Consider the following 21,794-nt stretch of genomic DNA (forward strand, 5'->3'; position numbering starts at 1 on the left):
GGTCCTCTCCACGAAGGAAAACTAGACGCTAAGCGTCTAGTTCCCTTCGTGGAGTGGACCTTTGCTATGCGGTGCACGATGACGTCAACGCTAACCGCACATCATTACAGTAAAGGTCCTCTCCACGAAGGGAAACTTGACGCGTAGCGTCTAGATTCCCTTCAAAACGGGCAGCCGATAAAGGGAAACTAGACGCGTAGCGTCTAGTTTCCCTTCACAGCGGACAGCGGGCAGCACAGCAGCAGCGGATCTTGCCATGGTGCGGCGCCCTCCGGAAGGCGGCGCCCAGGGCAAAAGTCCTGCTTGCCCGTGGCAAGATCCGCTACTGATACAAGGCTATTAACCAAACTGCACCAACATACATCTCTTCACTCATCTCAAAATATCTCCCTACCCGACCTCTCCGCTCTGCACAAGATCTACATCTCTCATCCACATGCATTACTTGTTCACACTCAAAATTACAGGACTTTATCTGGGCTTCACCCACTCTGTGGAATGCCCTCCCACGCACAATAAGACTCGCCTCTAGTCTCCAAACCTTTAAACGTTCCCTGAAAACTCACCTTTTCAGACAAGTCTATCAAATTCCAGACCCACCCACATAACCTTCAGTGCTTCCCTATCTAATTACATCCTCTATGTACAGTATACATAACATCACACATTTTGTCTTACTCTCACACCCTCCTGACACTTGGTCAACATTGCTGGGTATCATCATACAACCCATTAAGAACCTAGCAATCTGGTGGACCATTATGCAATAGATAGGCAAAGATACACAAGGATAGATGCCATTTCCCTATAGATTGTAAGCTTGCGAGCAGGGTCTTCCTACCTCTATGTCTGTCTGTTTTTATCCAGTTTTGTTCTATTGCTGTTGTTCTAATTGTAAAGCGCACCGGAATATGCTGCGCTATATAAGAAACTGTTAATAAATAATAATAAATAAATAAACCCCCAAGTATTTAAAGCTAGAGGGATGCCAGATGAATGGAAAGGATTTTTGACGGTCCTTAAGGGATTGAGCGGGAGCTGACACATTCACTGCCACCAACTTAAATAGGTTAATTTTAAAATAGGACAGGGAACCAAATCTATAGAATTCGGACATCAGGTTGGGGATAGATACAACAGAGTTCGATAGGACAGCTAACAAATCATCCGCAAACAATGCAAGTTTATATTCTATACCCCCTACCGTAAATCCTGAAACATTTGGATTGAGTCTAATGGATCCCGCTAAAGCAGGTATGTCCAAACTGTGGCCCTCCAGCTGTTGTGAAACTATATATCCCAGCATGCCCTGACACAGTTTTGCTGTCAGGGAATGCTAAAGCTGTGTCAGGGCATGCTGGCATGTGTATTTTCTCAACAGCTGGAGGGCCGCAGTTTGGAAATGCCCGAGCTAAAGCCTCCATGCAGAGGATGAAAATAAGACGCGAAAGAGGGCAGCCCTGTCTAGTTCCGTTCCTAATCAGCACTGGGTCGAACAGGGCTCCATTAGTCTTAATCCTCGCTGTAGGGGACCATTAAGACATTTATATTCATATATAAACTGTGAATATCTTCGTCTGTGAAGAATATATACTGTATATACAGTATAGCACACAAGGAAATATAATTAAAAACATTATTTGGATTTACAATAGGAAATTCAACTTGGCTCATATACGTGTACAAGTTAAATGCTACATATACTCACTACATTATTTGTTAATTCAACCTGTATTTATTGGTACAGATGTGTTCTCATACACTGATACTCAAATCACAGAAAATAGCACCCTGCGGCACGCAAGGTCCCAGGTGACTTGGCTTCTACTTTGGATATGGTTAAAACTAAATCCTGTACTGTTAAAAGTGGCAGCTCAGTATCTCTAGTACACTATGAGTGGTGTTATGCTGCGTCTCTGATGCGAATAAGACACAAAACTTGAAAACTACTCTACTCCTCTTAGAATGTCTCGCCGTGCATCTCGTGCAATATGGCGTAAATACACTAGGTTTATGAGGACACTGCTGTAAAATTTACATCAATTTAGAAGAAGAGGTTCTGAACATATACAGATTATAAACCAACAGAGGGGTACGGGATCCCGACAGTCAGGATACCGAAAGTAAAAATACCAACACCTGCATCTCGAATGTCATAATCCCGACACATTTTGATTAGTACTGTAACCTAAATCTTGCCTTCCCCATAACCCACCCCTCCCATAGCCTAACCGTAAGATTCCCCACTCGCAGCCTTACCACAACCCTCCCCTACAAAAATGTCCCTAACTGTGTGAATATATATATTGCCCCATGCCTGTATTGGTTTCAACCGGGATCTCGAATTTTCTCGAAAACTCCAAAAATATTTTCTGGAGCTTGATGAATTTGTCTGAAGAGGTGAGTTTTTGGGAAGTACATTGTTTATGGATTTTATTTTAACATTTTGTGAAGTTTCGCTGAAACCACGACTCCTGTGGCAATCCAGTGTCATCTCACCCAGGTATGATGGGGAAGGGAGATGCAGGCAAGGGGAGCAAGTCACAGCTACATATTTACATACGTGATTCTGAATCTGTCGCACAGACGCAAGTTTTTTTGCAATCTCATTTATCTCATTTATCAATTCTGGATGCGACTGACTATGAATAGGACCCTAAATTTAAATGCAGTGTTGTGGACAACAATATGAAAATAAGTCTTTCATTTTAAATGATTGATATAAAATTAGTACTTCGCATATTTCAGTTAATGTTACATGAAAATACCCCCTTTTACCATTCAATGTTATCAGTGTCTATGGGATACCTATATAAGCATCATATGCCTACAATAGCCACACACATCTCTGCATCTACAGCAGCTCCCGTAGAGCAAAGTGTTGCTTATAAGATGATGGATATTGGTGATTACACTACAAAACAAAAAGACTTTTGCTACCAGCGCTAACAATAATATACTGTAAATCTGTATGTATGTAGCAAATAAAATGGAAGGAATTTTGTCATAATTTTATCAAAACATTTAAGCTTGCTGCTCACTTTACCATTACATTAAACGCAACGTAATGGTGTTGTGAGCATATATGCTAATGTAGGGACTTGCAGAAAATTAGGGTTCCTTGACGTGGGCTGCAAGCTTAAATTTATTGATCAAAAAATGACAAAATCCCCTCTATTTCATTTACTACATACACACAGATTTGCAGTATATTACGGTTAGTGCCGATAGCAAAAGTCTTTCTGTTTTGTATACATATATGGCATTACTACTACCACACAGTTAGTACCATATTTATTTTCTTTTTTGCCTTACAGAACAAAACATGACACAAATTACATTTTGATACACAGCTAGACTTTCTTTGATTTTCATTAATTACAAACAGAAAACCTTGGTTTAGTTTTTACATGAAATTTGTAACAGAATGTGGCGCCAGTAGCTATCTGCAGATACACGGCCATGGTTTGTGTGTCAAGTCAAACCTCTACTTCTAATAAAAAGTTTTGGGACTCAAGAATGTCAATATAATCACTATTTACTCACCTCATCCAAATCTTTAATAAAAACTGGCTTCTCCTCAAAGCCAACAGGCGGCTCGGTAACAGGGATCTTAACTTCTTCATACATTTTGTTGTTTTCTCTCTGTATACCTTCTGGCAGAAGTAGCTGCGGTAAAAATATAACCGTGTCAGTCACGTATGCTTCATGTGCATTGCAAATGGGATCCGATACGGTAACTGATAAATACCTTTGCACCACCAATAAATGCAGATGTTTTCATGGCTTCTGCATGCGAGTCATAAACATTCGGATATGTATATCTTTCACCATAGTCTCTTTCTCTACCCAAAATTGGCATGATTCGAGCACTTGAAAGGGCCTGTTCTCTGTAATTACAAGATAAATTTAAAAATATAAAATAAAAAAGCACACAAATGCATTTCAAGGAAAACTAAGCATTCCTGTGCATGGGTGGTCTTCAGGTAGCTGACTGTCGGGATTCCAGCGCACAGTATACCTGCGCCGGCATACCGACAGTTTTTCTCCCTCGTGGGGGTCCACAACCCCCCCTGGAAGGAGAATAAATAGCATGGCGCGCGCAGCAAGCCCGCAAGGGGCTCATTTGCGCTCACCACGCGGTCAGTATGCCGGCGGTCGGGCTTCCGGCGCCAGTATGCTGGACGCCGGGAGCCCAGCCGCCGGCATACCATACCACACCCCCTGTGCATACTAGACTGATTTTCACTGTAAGGTCTTGTACACTCAGGCTTTAAAACAATACTTGGAGCAGAGCATTACAGTATATAGACTTCCCTGTAGCAAAGCATACTATGCAATTAATGAGCATTCTATACAACTCCATTGCATTTTACCAAGCAATAACCCTTCTGAATGCTGTAGGTAATGTCGGAAATTATGTGAAACAAAGTGGGTGTATTTCGGTTTATTTGCTTAAATTATTTTTTGAACTATCTGCATCAAATTGCATTTAATAGGATTCAATAATGAATGGTAAAGGCTTAAAATGAACACCTAAGTGTATGAGGTTTAAGGTAAAACGCAAGTGTGCAACTACACTTTCAAATTTGTCAACATTCCTATTACAATAACAAAGGATTCTGCATTTGCATTCCCTTCCCAGCTGTGAAATGTAAATATGGATCCCCTTACTTTTACATAAATTGTCTTGGTAAATGTGCGCTAATAAAATCAGCCTGTAAAGAAATTCATGCGGTGTATACGTATAGGGCAAATTCTGGAAAAACTGAATGCGAAAATGTGTGTTTTAGCTTGTTTATAGTTTGCTAAATGATAAATATAACCAAAGCAAATATATGATATATAAACACTCGTCTCATGCAGCAAAAAATTAGCAGGAGTGCTATAAAAATTCACAGATAAAACATTTTACAGAGTAACAAAACATAATGGCACGAATAGTACAGTGTGAAATTCACAGGCCTACTACTGTTTGTGTTGATTTTTTTTTTTTTTTTAGATACATTGCTAATATATTCCAGGATATTCACAGATTAACAGTGAAAATAAATATTGGTGAATGAAACAGGGACCAAAATAAATCTACTCCTGCATAGTGTTCCCTGGAATGAAGTCTCTGGAGTGACCCTAACAAGATAAAGCAAAAGGAAGAGGTGGAGGTTTATGCAGCAGAATGGTGTCAGTGTCACAGTCAATTTAGCAATTCACCTGCTTTAAAACAAAAAGGTCAGCAAGTGTGCATAGCAACACACAGCCAATAACAATTGCAGCAAATTATAGCCACAATTTGTAGGCAATGGCAACTCAATAACTGCAGAAGACGTTCTTATTTACAGTGCTGTTGTCCTCACTCTATGCCACATAACAATGTAGAGATCACACGTTTTATGGGCTCAATATTTAAAAAGCCAACAAGGCTAGAGGTATTTTTTTCTTCACTGCAGCAATGCCATGCCTTATTTGCTTTCCCTTTTTTCCCTATATTTCAAGATGACAACATAGAAAATAGCACCCATTAATCTCGAGAGAAAAAACAGATAGTTTCAATGCATTTAGTACAGACTTCATAAATCTTAAACTAGTGGTGTGTACAGAGCACCTAAGGAAGATAGCTTACCTCCTTAATCTGCATTTTTAAACCACATGGAAGCGACCAAGCAGATTCTAATTAAGCAGATCACTGCTTCCTTATCCTAGAAAATTAGGTTTTCATAGAGAAAAAAAATTCTATACTTGTGCTAAGACGTGACCTGAAGTTGAAATCGTAATCTCCAAAAGCTGAACTTAAAGAAAATAAATGATTAGGATACATTAAAGTAGCAATTACTGCTGAAACATTTTTCAGCTTTTGGCATTTATTACCTTTGCATCCGCAGTTCCTTGGGATCAAAGCCTATTAGTCCTTCTCCAGAAATCTCTCCATCCTCGCCTACTCGTTTTTCTCGCTTGGCATTCCGTTTTTCTTCTCGACGAAACTGTTTCATTAACTGCTTTTCCTGCTCAGACTGGACAGTGACTTGACAGCCATAGTTAGGTTTCATAATTTCCCCAGCATTGCGTTTAAAATCATCTAAAACATAACACATGTACTCCTTAAACTTGGTTCCCTTGCCTAAAGAACAATGATTTATTTAACATAGAAAACAATGCAGACAAACCGTATAAGTAATATTTAACCAGTTACACAAATGCATTTAGTGCTGCTACAAAACCTCATGCAAATCCTTTATAACCAACTTCATATGAAAGTACTGGGATTTGAACAAGTACTTTTAAAGGTCCTAACTGCCATACTTGCTTTTATTTAAATATCCATGCAGGTAACAGATATACAGATGTGTCCCAATGAATAAACCAAGCCTCAATATGTAGCACAGTGACCGTTTCATTAAATTTGCGTCTTATTTACACAACACATACATCGACGCACCAGTCAATCGGTACCAAAAATTAATGAAGCACAACAGAGCTTGGCATAAACAATAGCAGCAGCTTAGCAGTACTTCGTATACAGACTCATTCGCATGCAGATGCACGTGTTACATATCAAATTAATCCGTGCGGCCTCATGAAGCAGTTCTGTCGCATTGCATGGCGACTAATGCAAATACCAGTGAATCAAGATTTGAAAAAGATGCTTGGCGTAGGCAGAGTTGCACAGAACCTGGCACGCCAAGATAAACCGTTTAGTGCGACTGCAAAAATAGTGTATGATGACATATCTGTGAGTTACAATGTGTTGCAAAGTAAAATTATTTTAGAATGTTTCATTTTATATTAATGTGTTCAAAACACATTTAAACAGTATGCATATAGTATAAAGAACAATACTTGTTAATACTATTTTGTATGTGACTACTGCAGTGTTAAAACTAAATATGGTATTTGGTAGAAAGACAATTAAAAAAGCAACAAAAACATGAACAGAAAAGCAAACAAGGAAGATCAGTCAAAATGAATGACCTCTGATTAGAGGACGTGCAGTGAGAATGGCAGAGCAGCTACGACATTCAACATCAGGGGGGTGTATTGAAGGAGAGATGAAAGAATCACACAGATTCATACAGCTCGTTTGCTAGGAAAATTACCAGGATAAATACAATAAATGGAGATATAATATAGTTCATGGACAAGCATAAGTCAAGGAGCAGAGTCAAAGGGGCATGAATGAAAAACAACAGCAGAAAGTCAATCTTCAGGTACACGACAGAGCCACACACTCTTTCATTGCAACCAATTATATTGTAGTTTTACTGCTAACCGTTACAGACTGAATCTGGCAAGCAATAGAGAAAAAAATTATAAAAAATAAAATCAATGTAAAAGTTTAAATGGGGATGTGAAGGAAACATGGCAGGAATTAAAGATTATTGGCACAAAATAAAGAGAGAGAAATTGAAAGGCTGAAAAAAGGTGCATCGGAAGAATGGCAGAAGGAATGAAAGGATGTACGATTAACTTAGTGCAAAGGAGGTGCTGTGTCTCTTCCTGAAGGGTAAAACTAAACGACAGCTTTATTAAGGCAAAGGATAAGTGACGGCAATAGGTAGAAAGGAAATCTAATGGGGAATCAAGAGGACATGATATACTGTAGCACTGATAGCTGCAGACTGATAGTTGACACTGACTGGAAGAAAAAGAGGTTTTACTTTTTTAACCCAAATGCAAACCAGACTTCATCAATGGCAATGTAAGGAGGCATGCACAGACATACAAAGCACATCTGACTGATCATCTAGTCATAGCAAAATGAACAAACATTGTATAGCCCTTAGAGCTACAGAAAACACAATCTTTATTGTGTGTGTGTGTGTGTGTGTGTGTGTGTGTGTGTGTGTGTGTGTGTGTGTGTGTGTGTGTGTGTGTGTGTGTGTGTGTGTGTGTATGCAGGTATGTACACACACACACACACACACACACACACACACACACACACACAGCATGTGAAACTGTTGTGGTGTTACATGGAATAGCCTCCTCATATAAATCATTAAGCCTGGCCAGCTTTTCTGCAGATGACATTACTATACCAATGGCATATCTATCCAAAATGGTAGGGATAAAACTAAACAGAGCTGTAAAAAATAACTATAAAGTGCACTTTTTAAGGTTCAGATCAATCTGACTGGTCAGTGATCAGTTACGTGATGAATGAGCTTCATCCAAATGTTATCCAGCAAACGTACACCTGTGGCATCTTAGTTAAAGGTTCAGTAGACACTGAGGCTGTTCTGGGTTTCATTAACAAGACATACTGTACAATAGAGGTGAATGAGATTGTAGCGCTAAGGAAAACCATTGGTTTCCATGCATTTGGTCAAAAGACTAAAACATGGGTTACAGGGAGCAAGACAATATCACAGTGGACTGCTCTCATGTGACAATATAATAGTAGTGGCATCACTAACAAATAATCACAACCCTTAAGTACCAAACAAAACTCATGCCACTACTGCTTTGTATGGCTGTAATGCTGCACAGCCTTATAAACACTGATATTTTTTTTTTACTTTTGGAGCGCCATGAATCTTTATATCTTCTATGCAAGTGGTTAATATACCATATGGTGAACAACTTAAAACATTAAAAGTGTAACAAGTCAATAAGTCTGTTTTGTTCCTATTTAACACTCCCTTTCATTAAAGGTGACTGTAATCCTTTATTGGTCTGATTGGTGTCAGAAGGGTATTCTGTGAATGGTGTAAAAAGAGATGCCCTAATAGTTTAGCATTTCAGATTTAGAAATTGTTTGTAATTTTGCTTATTATTATTGCTATGTACTACTTATAATAGAATCTTATTGTTTTATTGGACAAATGTAAATACTGTATGTATGCTTTTGTTTATGTATAGTTTTGCAGCCTTTGTTAGGGACACTATTTGACATCACTAGATGGCACTCTGGTCTTGATGCTGGTAGTCACACATGACCAATGTGCTCCACATAAGCTTAAGATGGTACACACAAGTGAAAGTGTTTGGCAGCTTTGAGCGTCTCACTGCAGGTGTACAGGTGTAGGATTCATCAGTATTTTGATTATATACATATACATATACACATACACACACACATATATATATATATATATATATACATATATATATATATATATATATATATACACACATGCACACACACATATATATACATAGATAGATACATACATACATATATACATACATACATACATACAGTACTATTCAAAAGTTTTAGGCAGGTGTGAAAAATGCTGCAAAGTAAGAATGCTTTTCAAAATAGAAGTGTTAAACAATATTTGGTGTGACCACCCTTTACCTTCATAAAATAAGGTTTTTACTCACCATAAAATCTATTCCTTGAAGTTCAACTCGGGATGCCATTACCTCTGGGTTATATATAGTGAGCTGTGTAGGTGGGCACTAACTAGTTTAAGACTGGTCCCTACCCCTATATGATCCCTCCCTATACACTAGAACCTCAGTCTATATTTAACAAATCCGGAGAAGAAACCCACAGAAAAATTGAGAAACAGAAAACCAACAGGTAACTAGTACGAAACAAACAAGGGAGGGATCCAAGCATCCTCCAGACGGATTTTAAGGAAGAGAGATTTTACGGTAACTAAAAACCGTATTCCGTTTATCATCCATCTGGGGGATGCCATCACCTCAGGGATCTATCAAAGCAAGCCAATTTAGGGGAGAGTCGGAACCAGCTGATCGAAGAATCTTTCAGCCAACGCTGGCAACCTGTGCTCCAAATGTATGTGAGTAGTAAAACTTTGTAAAAGTGTTTATGGTTGATCAAGTAACTGCTCTGAACAGCTGCTCTACCGAGGCACCATGATGCACAGGGGTGTGGATCACTAGATCGACAGTGTCTAGGTCAACAATGTTTAGGTCGACCACTATAGGTCAACAGTCACTAGGTCGACAGGGTTTGAAGGTCGACGGGGTTTCTAGGTCGACAAGTCAAAAGATCGACATGAGTTTCATATTTCTTTTGGTGTCGTTTTCTCCGTAGAGTGACCGGGAAGTCCAATTAGTGCACCGTGTCCCCTCGCTTTGCTCGCCATGCTTCGGGCAAGGTTACTATTCCCAATCGTAGTCTGCGTGGATCGTTAAGTATGGAGAAGTTAAAAAAAAAGAAAAAAATTTGAAAAACTCATGTGGACCTTTTGACCTGTCGACCTAGAACATGTTGGCCTAGAAACCCTGTTGACCTATAGTGGTCAACCTAAACATTGTCGACCTAGACATTGTCGATCTTCAGACCGGATCCCGATGCACAGCCCAAGAAGCCTGACCGCAGGAGTCGAGTGTGCCCGAATGAAACCAGAACCGTCACATTTGAAGAAAAATATCCCTGCCGAATGGCAGCAGTTACGCATCTAGCAATTGACCCTTTGGTACATCAATCAGGACCAACAAAGATTACGTATATCTCAAAGATGCAGTTCATTCTAAATAAATGTGTAACGCATGTACCACATCCAACAGTGCTCAAAGAAGCAACTTCATAAGTCCCTGAAGCCTGGCGAAAGGCTGGAAGAACTATATCCTGATTGATGTGGAAAGCTGATACCACTTTAGGGAGAAAGGCAGGTTTAGTGTGTAACACTACTCTATCCTCATGAAAAATTAAAAGCAGAGATTCACAAGAAAGAGCTGCTAACTCAGAAACTCTTCTGGCCGAGGCAATGGCCAAAAGAAAAACGTTTAAAGTGAGGTATCACAATTCCCCTGATTCCAATGGCCCAAAAGGAGCCTTTTTAAGTGCCTCCTAAACTAAATTCAAGTCTCAAGGATGGACTGGTAGGACATTATGAGGCTGTATGAGTAGAACTCTCTGCAAGAAAGTTTGAACTTCAGGAAATGGTGGCCAATTTTCTTTGAAAAAAAATAAACATGCCAAAATCTACCAAATAAGGAAAGATCATTTTGAGCCCCTTAACCAGACCATCCTGGAGAAAAGATATGACTGGACACTTTAAAACTTTCATGTTTAAACTTGTGTCGTTCACACCACAAAATATATATCTTCCATTACAGATTATAAATACAGGAAGTAACAGGCTTACGAGCCTATATCATGGATTTCACAACGGATTGTGAAAAACCCCTGGCTCTCAGTATCCTGATTCAAGAATCATACCATACAAGCCAAGTAAGGCAAATCGGGGTGACAGCATGGACTTGAAGTAACAGATCTGGATGCAGAGGCAGATGATACGGAAGGAAGGAAAGATGCACCCCAACTGGAACACCCAATAGGTGCCATCATGGCATCCACCAGGAATGCCTGGGGATCACGAGATCAAGATCTGTACCTTTGGAAGTGTCCTGTTGAGACGGGAAGCCATTAGATCTATGTCTGGAGACCGCACTCTGAACACTATTTCTGCAAATACTTCCTGGTGTAATTCCCATTCTCCAGAATGCACTTTGTGGTGACTTAGTACGCCTCCAGGTGCCAACCCCTGGAATGTAGACTGAGGAAATTGCTGGAACCCAATTTCTGCCCAATGAAGGATGTGAGAAACTTCCCTTGGTGCTCACCATCTGTGTGTGCCACCCTGCTTGTTTATAAAATCAACTGCCATCTCATTGTCTGATTGGATTCCCACTGGTAGGTTCTTTAAATGGGACTGGGTCTGAACCACTGCAAAGCGAATTGCCCTTAATTACAGTATATTGAAGGAAAGAGAAGCTTCCTGAATGGACCAAAGACCCTGTAGCTGTATGTCAAAGATCACTGCCCCCCAAGCCTGTTAGGCTGGCATCTGTGGTGACAATGATGCAATCCCTTGACAACCTTTGTTCAGATTTACATCCTGCAACCACCATAGGAGAGACTGAGATAATCTGCAGAGATAATCTGAACAATCGAGGGTCTGACTTTACCCCCAATGGAGCTACTGGTTTTGCAGTGGACGGGCATGAAATCTGGCAAAAGGGACGGCTTCAATAGAAGCTACCATTGTCTTCCATAACTGCATAGACCTCAGGAGTCAGAAATGAGTCAACTGTAACATACTTATTATTATGGCTTGAAGATCCTAAATCCTTGCCTGTGGCAGAAATAGTCTGCGACACTGGATACCAAAGAGAGGACCCAAAAATATAATTTTGTGAAAACGATGATCCAGCCAAATATCTGGAGCATGATTACTATAAATCTGAAAATGTTGTTGCAATAGGGCTATTGAAGGAGCCCTTAGTAACAAATCGTCTATATACGCCAACACATTGGGTCCCATGCCTTCTGAGCAGAGCGATCATGTGTGCCATAACCTCAAACTCTGAAAGTGATGGTAAAACTGAATGGCAGAGCTTGAAACACAAAATGTCGGTGACCCCTGCAAACCACAGCAGATGCTAATGACCCCTCCATATAGGAATGTGGAGGTAGGCATCCTTGATATCTATGGAGGCCAGAAATTCCCCTTCCTCCATAGAACAGATGATTGTTCTTAGTGACTCCCGTTTTAATTTTCTCAAATGGAAGAAAGGATTTAGGGGTAATTCAGATCTGATCGCTGGGCTCTGTTTTTTGCTGCCCTGCGATCAGATAGTCGCCGCCTACAGGGGGAGGGTATAAGGTCTGTGTAGGTGTGCATTCACTTTTATAGCAGAGCTGCACAAACATCAGGACTTACTCAGCCGCTGCGATTCTTTCCTGCTGATCGGGGCTGACGTCAGACACCCTCCCTGAAAATGCCTGATCCCACCTGCGTTTTTATGGACACTCCTGTAAAACGGTCAGTTGCCACCCACGAACGGCCTCTTCCTGTCTATCACCTTGCAAATGCCCGTGCGCTCGGATTTTTTGCCCCATCCCGTCGCTAGGCGCCGAAGCCTGTCGCTGTTGTGCGATGTGCCGGCGCATTGCGGCTCACACGCATGTGCAGTTCAGATCTGATCGCACTATGCACGAAAGCGCACAGCAGCGATCACATCTGAATTACCCCCTTAAACAAGTGAGGTTTAGAATGGGCTGAAACAACCCATCTGGTTTGTCTACTAAGAAAAGACTGGAGTAAAACCCCCGCCCTTGCTGTAGTACCGGAATTGGAATAATTACTCCGGAATTGAACAGAGCATAAATCGCCTGCATGAGAGACGTCATTCTGCAGCCATCCACTGGAAGAGGAGTGGAAAAAAAAATTCTGGAAATAGACCATCCAGGGTTTAGCATGTATTGGATTGCCTCTAAATTTCCCAGAACCTGAGCAAGCCGGCTTCCACCAGAGGTCGGATCCCAGTCCTGTGACAGTCATGTAGATTGTCCTGTTGCCATGGCAGCAGGACAATGCGGGCTGGGAACTCCATGCACCCTGAAGGCACCTCTATGGGGACCCCCAGGCATACCACAGGAGACCTGAGATCTTCCACTGCCTTGGGACCGAAAGTAACTAAACCTTAGAGGTTTCGGTTTAGGTGTTGATACAAGTAGGTAAGGACTTTTACCTCCCATTACCTGGGATATAATCTTTATTAATTCTGCCTTCTTCAAACGGTAATGCTTTCTAAAGCATGTTTGGACTCTATGTCTGCCTTCCATGTTTTGAGCCAGAGGGAACGTCTGGTGGAAATGGCCAAACCAGAAATATGAGACTGTATAGTGTCTATTAAAGAACCACCTATATAGGTCAGAGCCTCTGAAATCTGATCAGACAAATAATTAGTTTCAACCTCTTTAGAAAAAGGATAAAAGATGCTTAAACTCTTTTGGAATACGAAATTTAGAATAAGGTTTTAAAAAGGCCTCATTTAAGATTTCTCAAAAATGTCAGAATTCTGGAAAAACAGATATCGGTTTCTTCTTTGTTTAAAAGTAATGGCATCCCCCAGATGGATAATAATGGAAAGCATAATTACTTCTAAGTACACTTGCAAAGTTTTTGAAGGAACTCGGCAGGGAGGTTGTTCCAAACATCTTGGGAGAACAAACCATAGATGTTCTGCGGATGTAGGCTTGCTCAAATCCTTCTGTCTCTTCATGTAATCCCAGACTATGATGAAGATGATGAGTATGATGATGATGTTGAGATCAGGGCTCTGTGGGGGCCATATCATCACTTCCTGGGCTCCTTGTTCTTCTTTAGACAGTTCTTAATTACATTGGCTGTGTATTTTGGGTTGCTGTCCTGCTGCAGAATACATTTAAACCCAATCAGATAGCTCCCTGATGGTATTGCATGATGTTTAAGTACCTGCCTGTATTTCTCAGCACTGAAGCACAAAGAAACAGACAACATTGAGGACCGTAGATGCAGTGGTTGGCCAAGGAAACTTAGTGCATCAGATGAAAGACAAATCATGCTTACTTCCCTTCAAAATCGGGAAAATGTCCAGCAGTGAGCAATAACATTTCCATCAGCTCAGAACTGGAAGAAACCAGAGGGACCAAGATACGCCCATATACTAATTGGAAGAAATCTGGCCAGAAGTGGTCTTCTAAAAATCATACCTTCGATGTGGAAAGAAGGCAAAGCGAGTCAACTATGCATGAAAACACAGGAACTAGGGTGCAGAAAAATGGCAGCAGATGCTCTGGACTAATCAGTCAAAATGTGAAATATTTGACTGTGACAGAAGGCAGTTTGTTCACCAAAGTGCTGGACAGCGGTACAATATTGAGCGTCTGCAGGCAACAGTGATGCATGGTGGAGGTTCCTTGAAAGTTTAGGGCTTCATTTCAGTAAATGGAGATGGGGATTTGGTCAGGATTAATGGTGTTCTCAATGCTGAGAAATACAGGCAGGTACTTACCCATCATGCAGTACCATTAGGGAGGCATTTGATTGGCTCCAAATTTATTCTGCAGCAGAACAATAACCCCAAAAATACAACCAATGTCATTAAGAACTATATTCAGCGTAAATAAGATTTTAAACCTACCGGTAAATCTTTTTCTCCTAGTCCGTAGAGGATGCTGGGGACTCCGTAAAGACCATGGGGAATAGACGGGCTCCGCAGGAGACATGGGCACTAAAAAGAACTTTAGATATGGAAGTGCACTGGCTCCTCCCTCTATGCCCCTCCTCCAGACCTCAGTTAGAGAAACTGTGCCCAGAGGAGACGGACAGTACGAGGAAAGGATTTTAGTTAATCTAAGGGCAAGATTCATACCAGCCCACACCATCCACACCGTATATCATGGATATACGAACCAGTCACCAGTATGAAGCAAACAGCATCAGCCCGAGACTGATCAAACTGTAACATAACCCTTATGTAAGCAGAAACTATATTCAAGTCTTGCAGAATGTAGCCCGCACTGGGACGGGTGCCCAGCATCCTCTACGGACTAGGAGAAAAAGATTTACCGGTAGGTTTAAAATCTTATTTTCTCTTACGTCCTAGAGGATGCTGGGGACTCTGTAAGGACCATGGGGATTATACCAAAGCTCCAAAATGGGCGGGAGAGTGCGGATGACTCTGCAGCACCGATTGAGCAAACATGAGGTCCTCATTAGCCAGGGTATCAAACTTGTAGAACTTTGCAAAGGTGTTTGAACCCGACCAAGTCACTGCTCGGCAAAGCTGTAATGCCGAGACCCCTCGGGCAGCCGCTCAAGAAGAGCCCACCTTCCTAGTGGAATGGGCCTTTACAGAATGCGGTAACGGCAATCCAGCCGTAGAATGAGCCTGCCGAATCGTGTTACAGATCCAGCGAGCAATAGTCTGCTTAGAAGCAGGAGTGCCAACCTTGTTGGCTGCATACAGGACAAACAGTACCTCTGTTTTCCTCACCCGAGCCGTTCTGGCCACATACATTTTCAATGCCCTGACCACATCAAGGGACTCGGAATCCTCCAAGTCCCGCGTAGCCACAGGCACCACAATAGGTTGGTTCATATGAATAGATGAAACCACCTTGGGAAAAAATTGAGGACGAGTCCGCAACTCTGCTCTATCCACATGGAAAATCAGATAGGGGCTTTTGTGAGATAAAGCCGCCAATTCCGACACTCGCCTTGCCAATGCCAAGGCCAACAACATGACCACTTTCCAAGTGAGATACTTTAATTCCACCGTTTTAAGAGGCTCAAACCAGTGAGACTTAAGGAACCGCAACACCACGTTAAGGTCCCAAGGTGCCACTGGAGGCACAGAAGGAGGCTGGATATGCAGCACTCCCTTCACAAAAGTCTGTACTTTCGGAAGAGAAGCCAATTCCTTCTGAAAGAAAATGGACAGGGCCGAAATCTGAACCTTAATGGAGCCTAATTTTAGGCCCAAATTCACTCCAGTCTGTAGGAAGTGAAGGAAACGGCCCAGATTGAATTCTTCCGGAGCAGCAATCCTGGACTCACACCAAGAGACATACTTCCTCCAAATACGGTGATAATGTTTTGCTGTCACGTCCTTCCTAGCCTTTATCAGAGTAGGAATGACCTCATCCGGAATGCCCTTTTCCGCTAGGATCCGGCGTTCAACCGCCATGCCGTCAAATGCAGCAGCGGTAAGTCTTGGAACAGACAGGGCCCCTGTTGTAAAAGGTCCTCTCTGAGAGGAAGAGGCCACGGATCTTCTGTGAGCATTTCCTGCAGATCCGGATACCAGGCCCTTCGAGGCCAATCTGGAACAATGAGAATTGTCTATACTCCTCTTCGTCTTATGATTCTCAATATCTTGGAGATGAGAGGAAGAGGAGGAAACACATAGACCGACTGGAACACCCACGGTGTCACCAGGGCGTCCACTGCTACCGCCTGAGGGTCTCTTGACCTGGCGCAATACCTCGGTATCTTTTTGTTGAGGCGTGACGCCATCATGTCTATCTGAGGCAGTCCCCACTGACTTGCAATCTCTGCGAAGACTTCCTGATAAAGTCCCTACTCTCCTGAATGTAGATCGTGTCTACTGAGGAAGTCTGCTTCCCAGTTGTCCACTCCCGGAATGAAGACTGCTGTCAGAGCTCTTACATGATTTTCCGCCCAGCGAAGAATCCTGGTGGCTTCTGCCATTGCCACTCTGCTCTTTGTTCTGCCTTGGCGGTTTACATGAGCCACTGCGGTGATATTGTCTTACTGAATCAGAACCGGTAGGTCGCGAAGCAAAGTCTCCGCTTGACGAAGGCCGTTGTATATGGCCCTTAATTCCAGTACGTTGATGTGAAGACAAGCCTCCTGGCTTGACCAGAGACCTTGGAAGTTTCTTCCCTGTGTGACTGCTACCCAACCTCGGAGGCTCGCGTCCGTGGTTATCAGAACCCAGTCCTGAATGCCGAACCTGCGACCCTCTAGAAGGTGAGCACTTTGCAGCCACCACAGGAGAGATACCCTGGCCCTGGGGGACAGGCTGATCATCTGATGTATATGTAGATGTGACCCGGACCACTTGTCCAGAAGGTCCCACTGAAAAGTCCTTGCATGGAACCTGCCGAATGGAATGGCCTCGTAAGAAGCCACCATCTTTCCCAGAACTCGAGTGCAGTGATGCACAGACACCCTTTTTGGCTTCAAGAGGTCCCTGACCAAACTCATGAGTTCTTGGGCCTTTTCCATCGGGAGATAAACCCTTTTCTGGTCTGTATCCAGAATCATGCTTAAAAAAGGCAAACGGGTCGTCGGAACCAACTGTGACTTCGGGATATTGAGAATCCAGCCGTGCTGCTGCAACACCCTCAGGGAAAGTTATATACTGTTCAGCAACTGCTCTCTTCATCTCGCTTTTATTAGGAGATCGTCCAAGTATGGGATAAATGTGACACCCTGCTTGTGCAGGAGCACCATCATTTCCGCCAATACCTTGGTGAAAATCCTCGGGGCCGTGGAAAGCCCAAACAGCAATGTCTGAAATTGGTAATGACAATCCTGTACAGCAAATCTCAGGTACGCCTGATGAGGCGGATATATGGGGACATGAAGGTATGCATCCTTTATGTCCAGGGACACCATATAATTCCCCCCTTTCAGGCTGGTAATGACCGCCCTGAGCGATTCCATCTTGAACTTGAACCTTTTTAAGTATAGGTTTAATGATTTTAAATTTAAAATGGGAACCTTGACCACCACTTGTTGAAGCCACAATTTTTTAATTGCATTTAAAACTATCTCCCTCTATGGGGAAGAAACCGGTAGGGCTGACTTGAAAACCGGTGAGGAGGCACCTCTTCGAATTCCAGCTTGTAACCCTGGGAAACAGTTTCTATTGCTCAGGGATCTACCTGTGAGTGAACACAGACGTGGCTGAAAAGTCGAAGACGTGCCCCCACTGGGGCGGACTCCCTCAGCGGAGCCCCAGCGTCATGCGGTGGATTTTGTAGAGGCCGGGGAGGACTTCTGCTCCTGGGAACTAGCTGTAGTTGGCAGCTTTTCCCCCCTGCCCTTACCTCTGGCAAGAAAGGAAGATCCCCTATCTGATAATGTGGCGTTTTCTTAGGCTGTGAGGAAACATAAGGCAGAAAAGTTGATTTACCTGCAGTAGCTGTGGAGACTAGGTCCGTGAGACCTTCCCCAAACAATTCTCACCCTTGTAAGGCAAAACCTCCATATGCCTCTTCGAGTCGGAATCACCCGTCCAGTCGGGTCCATAGGGCTCGTCTAGCAGAAATCGCCATAGCGTTGGCTCTGGACCCCAGTAGGCCAACGTCTCTCTGAGCATATCCCATGTATAGGACGGCATCCTTAATATGACCCAGGGTCAATAAAATGGTTTCCTTATCCAGCGTATCTATATCATCAGATAAGGTATCTGTCCACGCTGCTACAGCGCTACAAACCCAAGCCGACGCTATCGCCAGTCTGAGTAATGTACCAGTATGTGTGTAAATTGACTTCAAGGTAGTCTCCTGCCTGCGATCCGCAGGATCCTTGAGGGTTGCGGTATCTTGAGATGGCAGCGCTACCTTTTTCAATAAGCGTGTCAACGCTTTGTCCACCCTTGGGGAGGATTCCCACCGTATCCTGTCCTTAGCCGAGAAAGGATACGCCATAAGAATCCTTTTGGGAATCTGCAGTTTTTTGTCTGGAGATTCCCAAGCCTTTTCAAATAACTCGTTTCGCTCATGAGAAGGGGGAAAGGTTACCTCAGGTTTATTTTCCTTATACATGCGCACCCTCGTGTCAGGGACAGAGGGATCGAAAAATATTGCAGTATACTCATCACGTACAAAGTACACAGATGGCCTCCGTGCGTGTACTTGTTCTGCCGTGCGTATATTCGCAATTTGCGTATGGTCGCTCCCGCGGTCCTGCGCATTAGCGCGTGGTATGAGTATTTACGGTAGAGTTTGTGAACGCATGGAAAAGCTATCAAAACACATTACATATTTAATCCAAATAGCGCACAATGTACACATAGCCTCCCTGCATCACACCAGCAAGTTTCAACAGTTTAAATGGTATCAGAACAAAGGGATTCACCTTTACAGGATAGGAGGGGACAGAACAAGGTTATAAGGTGGTGTTTGGTATCCAGCTGTAGGGTATTTTAAGGGTAATATTCCGGTGTTGGTTTCCAGAAGATCGCACGTTCCTGCGAATAGTTATGTGCAGGAGCAGAATATAGATATAAACTGTATTTACTGTACATTAGGTATGCGGCGGGAACCCAGAGGAGACCACCCACAAGTGCATCTTGAACAGACATCGCCCACCTATTCAAACCAACCTATGACCTCTCCTGTACTGTAAATGACAATCCCTGTGTCCAATGGACAAAGAGATTACAGTATCCATTGTGTTAAGTTTTGGAAGATTATATAAAAGGAGCCAGCTGCAGGCCTGGTCTCACGCTCTCTCAAGACTCACAAAGTTATCTATCTAGATGACCGAGGACCAGACTGGGTAGCGCGGCGAAATTCAAACAAGTATGTACCATTCACTGTAGCCATTAGTCTATTGTATTGTATTGCTTTGTGATTGTAACCCCCTTTCAGTAATAATATGCTGTGGTGTCGGAACCCAGCAGTTTAAATACAAATCTGGTGTCGTGTTTTCCTTTCCCTCTGTAGTACTGTGTATTCCTTTAAAGTGTATTACTATCGCATGCATATCTGTTAAGGGTTCACTGTGTAACTTTGGGTGTGTACGCGCTGCATGTACTTTGTACAGCCAGCGTGGCGTTTGTACGCAAAGTCCGTACACGGTACGGGACTCTGTACGCTAATGGTGTAATAAGTACGTAGATTGTGGATTAAGTATAGCGGCCGCAGCGGCTTCATTTAAAGTGTATGTAAAGTCTTTTAAAGTGTTGCTTTTAGTCCTGTATGTAAATCAGCGTTTACAATTGGGGGCATCGTCCGATTTCCACATACTCACAGCCTAACAGGTCATAGCAGACTTAATCTATCAGCAAAGGGCGGAAAGAAAGTATCCTACGTAACCTTTTCGTGGTAGATGGATGCACTGAAAACCCTACTTGTGTGCTGATTAGATGACGTCTGCTCTGTATGGTTTGCAGAGGTGCTGGTAGAACCCGTAATACAACAGGAAAAAATAAGAATTTACTTACCGATAAATCTATTTCTCATAGTCCGTAGTGGATGCTGGGACTTCCGTAAGGACCATGGGGAATAGCGGCTCCGCAGGAGACTGGGCACAAAAAGTAAAAGCTTTAGACTAGCTGGTGTGCACTGGCTCCTCCCCCTATGACCCTCCTCCAAGCCTCAGTTAGGATACTGTGCCCGGACGAGCGTACATAATAAGGAAGGATTTTGAATCCCGGGTAAGACTCATACCAGCATCACCAATCACACTGTGCAACCTGTGATCTGAACCCAGTTAACAGTATGATAAACGTAGGAGCCTCTGAAAAGATGGCTCACAACAATAAACAACCCGATTTTTTGTAACAATAACTATATACAAGTATTGCAGACAATCCGCACTTGGGATGGGCGCCCAGCATCCACTACGGACTATGAGAAATAGAATTATCGGTAAGTAAATTCTTATTTTCTCTGACGTCCTAGTGGATGCTGGGACTTCCGTAAGGACCATGGGGATTATACCAAAGCTCCCAAACGGGCGGGAGAGTGCGGATGACTCTGCAGCACCGAATGAGAGAACTCCAGGTCCTCCTCAGCCAGGGTATCGAATTTGTAAAATTTTGCAAACGTGTTTGCCCCAGACCAAGTAGCTGCTCGGCAAAGTTGTAAAGCCGAGACCCCTCGGGCAGCCGCCCAAGATGAGCCCACTTTTCTTGTGGAATGGGCTTTAACAGATTTTGGCTGTGGCAGTCCTGCCACAGAATGTGCAAGCTGAATTGTACTACAAATCCAACGAGCAATCGTCTGCTTAGAAGCAGGAGCACCCAGCTTGTTGGGTGCATACAGGATAAACAGCGAGTCAGATTTTCTGACTCCAGCCGTCCTGGAAACATATATTTTCAGGGCCCTGACTACGTCCAATAACTTGGAGTCCTCCAAGTCCCTAGTAGCCGCAGGCACCACAATAGGTTGGTTCATGTGAAACGCTGAAACCACCTTAGGGAGAAATTGAGGACGAGTCCTCAATTCTGCCCTGTCTGAATGAAAAATTAGGTAAGGGCTTTTATATGACAAAGCCGCCATTTCTGAGACACGCCTGGCTGACACCAGAGCTAACAGCATGACCACCTTCCATGTGAGATATTTTAATTCCACAGTGGCGAGTGGTTCAAACCAATGTGATTTTAGGAACCCTAAAACTACATTGAGATCCCAAGGTGCCACTGGTGGCACAAAAGGAGGTTGTATATGCAGTACCCCCTTGACAAACGTCTGAACTTCAGGCAATGAAGCCAGTTCTTTCTGGAAGAAGATTGACAGGGCCGAAATTTGAACCTTAATGGATCCTAATTTTAGGCCCATAGACAGT

General features: G+C 42.9%; 1 protein-coding gene across 2 annotated transcripts in view; it reads right to left on the reverse strand.

Moving 5' to 3' along the window:
- The window catches only part of ASCC3 (activating signal cointegrator 1 complex subunit 3), a 1,202,160-nt gene that overhangs the window by 971,361 nt on the left and 209,005 nt on the right, over positions 1-21,794 (reverse strand). For both annotated transcript variants that reach the window (XM_063917038.1, XM_063917039.1), the window contains exons 6-8: positions 5,866-6,073; positions 3,752-3,890; positions 3,547-3,669 (exon numbers count right to left, since the gene is read on the reverse strand). In XM_063917038.1, the coding sequence (XP_063773108.1) occupies positions 3,547-3,669; positions 3,752-3,890; positions 5,866-6,073 (470 nt within the window). The remainder of the gene's footprint in view (positions 1-3,546; positions 3,670-3,751; positions 3,891-5,865; positions 6,074-21,794) is intronic.

The sequence above is a fragment of the Pseudophryne corroboree genome, chromosome 4, assembly GCF_028390025.1.
Source record: "Pseudophryne corroboree isolate aPseCor3 chromosome 4, aPseCor3.hap2, whole genome shotgun sequence".
NCBI classification, from domain to species: domain Eukaryota; kingdom Metazoa; phylum Chordata; class Amphibia; order Anura; family Myobatrachidae; genus Pseudophryne; species Pseudophryne corroboree.